This window comes from Arachis ipaensis, chromosome B03 (assembly GCF_000816755.2).
Source record: "Arachis ipaensis cultivar K30076 chromosome B03, Araip1.1, whole genome shotgun sequence".
Classification (NCBI taxonomy): Eukaryota; Viridiplantae; Streptophyta; class Magnoliopsida; order Fabales; family Fabaceae; genus Arachis; species Arachis ipaensis.
The window spans coordinates 2,248,891-2,252,024 of NC_029787.2; the positions used below are offsets into that span (position 1 = coordinate 2,248,891).

The window sequence follows — 3,134 nt, forward strand, 5'->3', positions numbered from 1 at the left end:
CATTGTGATAATTGCATTCGTCAATATTGGCTTGACATACATTCAATTATCTGTGGAAGACCATGAATGGTGGTGGAGGTGAGTTATTTTGCTGACAAAAATACTTTCTGCTTGCTTTTGTCCAATCCCCCCGCCTCCTTTGGTTTTGTGCATTGGGCAACATTTGATCTTTGATAACCATGAGCATGCTAACTGAAATCAATGTGGTGATGGTTGAGTTTAGATGTGATATATATGCATGTACTTTATTCTCATTGTCTTAAGTTTCATTCTAATCTCATTACTCTCTCAGGAATTGGGCTGCCTTGTTTCTTTCCAGTTTCCTTGTTCACTTGTGATTTGATTAGCCTTTTTCTTTCTTGCTTGCTTTTTTCAGTTCTTCTCTTTAATTATGCTTCTTTTTCTCGTTAGAAAATATATAAATAAATAAATGGTTTATTTCATTAGGCACCCTTGAATGAGGCTTTGTCATTAAAATACTTTATTTGGTGGTTGCAGATCTGTGTTGTGTGGCGGCTCAACAGCCATTTTCATGTTTGGATATTGCATCTACTTCTATGTGAGATCAAATATGAGTGGATTCTTGCAGCTATCCTTCTTTTTTGGCTACAATGCATGTTTTTGCTATGCTTTCTTCCTAATATTTGCCTCCATTAGCTTCCGAGTTTCGTTGCTATTTGTTCGCCATATATACCATGCTGTTAAGAGAGAGTGAGACATGTTCCTGTCGTCTAGTCTCCTACCTCAGAACCACAAAGGGACTGCCCCCAGAAAGTGAAATATACTTGGCTTGTTTTAATGGTGTTCCTTCATTGATTTCTTTAACAAGAACATTTGTGCTGACAGTGTATCTTCAAACTTATTTTTGTAATCAAATTGAAAACAAATACAGGCAAATCAAGAGAGAGTAATGATTAATGAGAAGCCTTTTTGCAAGTTGAAAAACTTCCTTGGTCTCTTCTTTTCGAAATTATTTATCATGTGAGAAAAGAATCTCTCTAATCTCGAGAACCAGTTTTCAGGGAGCTAAAACTACACAATATTGTTGCTTTAAAACTGAAAGAGCGGTATTTACACTAGAAGAAAAAATAATAAAAAAAAAATCCCACAACAAATACAAAACTTAGTACATGCACTACATGCATGTGTGTGTATACACATCAGAGAGCAGAGGAAGTTCTTGATTTCTGAATCTTATCTTCCTCCGAAGGCGGCGACGGTGACATTGCCGCATGGTATGATGAGGAAGTTAGCTGTGCCAAAGCAGGAATAGCCCCACCTGCAGTTATTCCAGCAACATTCTTGTCAACTCGGCAACACAATAATCAATATTATAAGAACAAGACCACTCATCAGTACCCAAAGTTTGCATTATCAACACATCACGATAAGTACACTTGGACCATAAAAATATTCATTTTTCCACGTAACTAGCAAGAAGCTAATATTCAGGGGTACTGGTATCTTTATTTGTGGTTAAAATTTCATGAGATGTCCCACAAACTCAAATACTTATTCTAAAGTTTGTAAAAATTTTGATTAAAGCCAGCCCATGGAAGGGGTATCAATACTCTTATACAAACACTGTTACCAATGGAAATTTCTAAATGCATAAGAGATTTACCTGCCAGTCCTGCACAAGCTGAAGAGAACACTATCACAGGTGGTGCCTGAAATCAGAGAGGTTTCATTCAGTGTGATTATTAGCAATAAGTTCATGCTGACAAAAGAATGCAGGAAGCATTGACCTAGGAGCATTTCTGCAGCGTAGTGAGTAAAAGCCCAATACCGTTTGAATGCTTATGAACTCAATTTCAGATACCCCAACTTACAAATGATGTCTAAGCACCAATATGGAAGAAAGGTCTATATTAAAGGAACTGCATTTTAGAACAAATGAGACTTTTTTCTTCAAAAGAGTCCTTTTACCAAAAAATAATCATGTTTGGGTAAAAACACTGAAAGAGATGCTAATCAAAAATAATAATTTTAGAGGGAGAGGGATCTAATGCCACTTAAGCTACGATTCATTGGCATATTTGGTATTTACTTTAAAGAGTACCTAAAATCTCCTCAATGAGAACAAATCAAAGCAACTATACCTTATATAATATTATATTTCATCAAGCAAGTATTTATGTAGCAATTATAGAGGGAATAAACTGATACTCAGAAGAAGTTCTTCTATTTTAAGCTCTATAATAGCATCATGATTATCAGAAAAATCATGGATAGAACATGAGAGAATCATCTGACTTGTTTGCAAAGCTTAAAGTGGCAAATGGAATTTATTCATTAATGGAGGAAGCAATGGTGTCTAGGTAACAAGGGCTGTTCCCTTGACACACTAGTTTGGTAAAATGCTTGTTTAAGGATCTAAGGCAAAAAGGGTTTCCATACCTGATAATAACTATTTTGAGGAACAAATGGTTCTCTTTTTTAAATCCAAAGATTTATAACCATCAATTTGCCGTTGATTTGGAGGAAAATAGAACAAAGGTTGAAATTACATACAAACTATCTAGACCGTTTTTTTACTGAAGAAAGAAAGTAAATCTCCTAGATCATAAACAAATAATGCTACATTCTTAGTTATTTAGTATGCTTAATCTAAGACATTAAAACTAGTAAAAGATGCATCCAAACATTGAAGATAAGGCAGAAGTATAAATGAACATAAGACCAAAAAAGAACTAAAGAAGGGGACAGAAAGCACAGAGAACTTACACCAACAAGAAAATGCACCCACATTGGTCCTTTGACGTGTCTCTGAACAACTGGCATAACTGCATTACAAATGGGAAAAAATAAACTTCAATAATGCTCTTGGCCATTAATATTAACATTAAAGCTTCATCTTTAGTTTGAAACATGGACTTTGTCTGCAACTATGATTTACAAATCAATCAAAAGATATACATTCTCAATTTCTCATTCTTCTTGTTACTTAATGCCATAAGTCCCACAATTCAAGACTGAAGGCAGTGTATCTCAGTTGTTTCAAAGAAGGTATTTAAAGCCTTTATATAAACAAAAGAAATCAGCTAAATTTATCAATGTTTCTAAGATTGATATCTTACCTACAATCAGGAGGGAGGGAATAGGTAAAATTTGAATTGTAACAAAATTCAGAA

General features: G+C 34.6%; 2 protein-coding genes across 2 annotated transcripts in view; one reads left to right on the plus strand and one right to left on the minus strand.

Moving 5' to 3' along the window:
• Window positions 1-897, plus strand: part of LOC107629326 (transmembrane 9 superfamily member 5) — a gene marked incomplete at its 5' end in the record, with an annotated part of 3,119 nt that extends 2,222 nt beyond the window's left edge. Inside the window, 2 exon segments of the mRNA XM_016332091.2 lie at window positions 1-78; window positions 499-897. Coding sequence (XP_016187577.1) covers window positions 1-78; window positions 499-715 — 295 coding nt within the window.
• LOC107629327 overlaps window positions 928-3,134 on the minus strand; it is a 4,068-nt gene continuing 1,861 nt past the window's right edge. Inside the window, exons 4-6 of the mRNA XM_016332092.2 lie at window positions 2,728-2,786; window positions 1,625-1,670; window positions 928-1,279 (exon numbers count right to left, since the gene is read on the minus strand). Coding sequence (XP_016187578.1) covers window positions 1,161-1,279; window positions 1,625-1,670; window positions 2,728-2,786 — 224 coding nt within the window. The 3' untranslated portion in view covers window positions 928-1,160. The remainder of the gene's footprint in view (window positions 1,280-1,624; window positions 1,671-2,727; window positions 2,787-3,134) is intronic.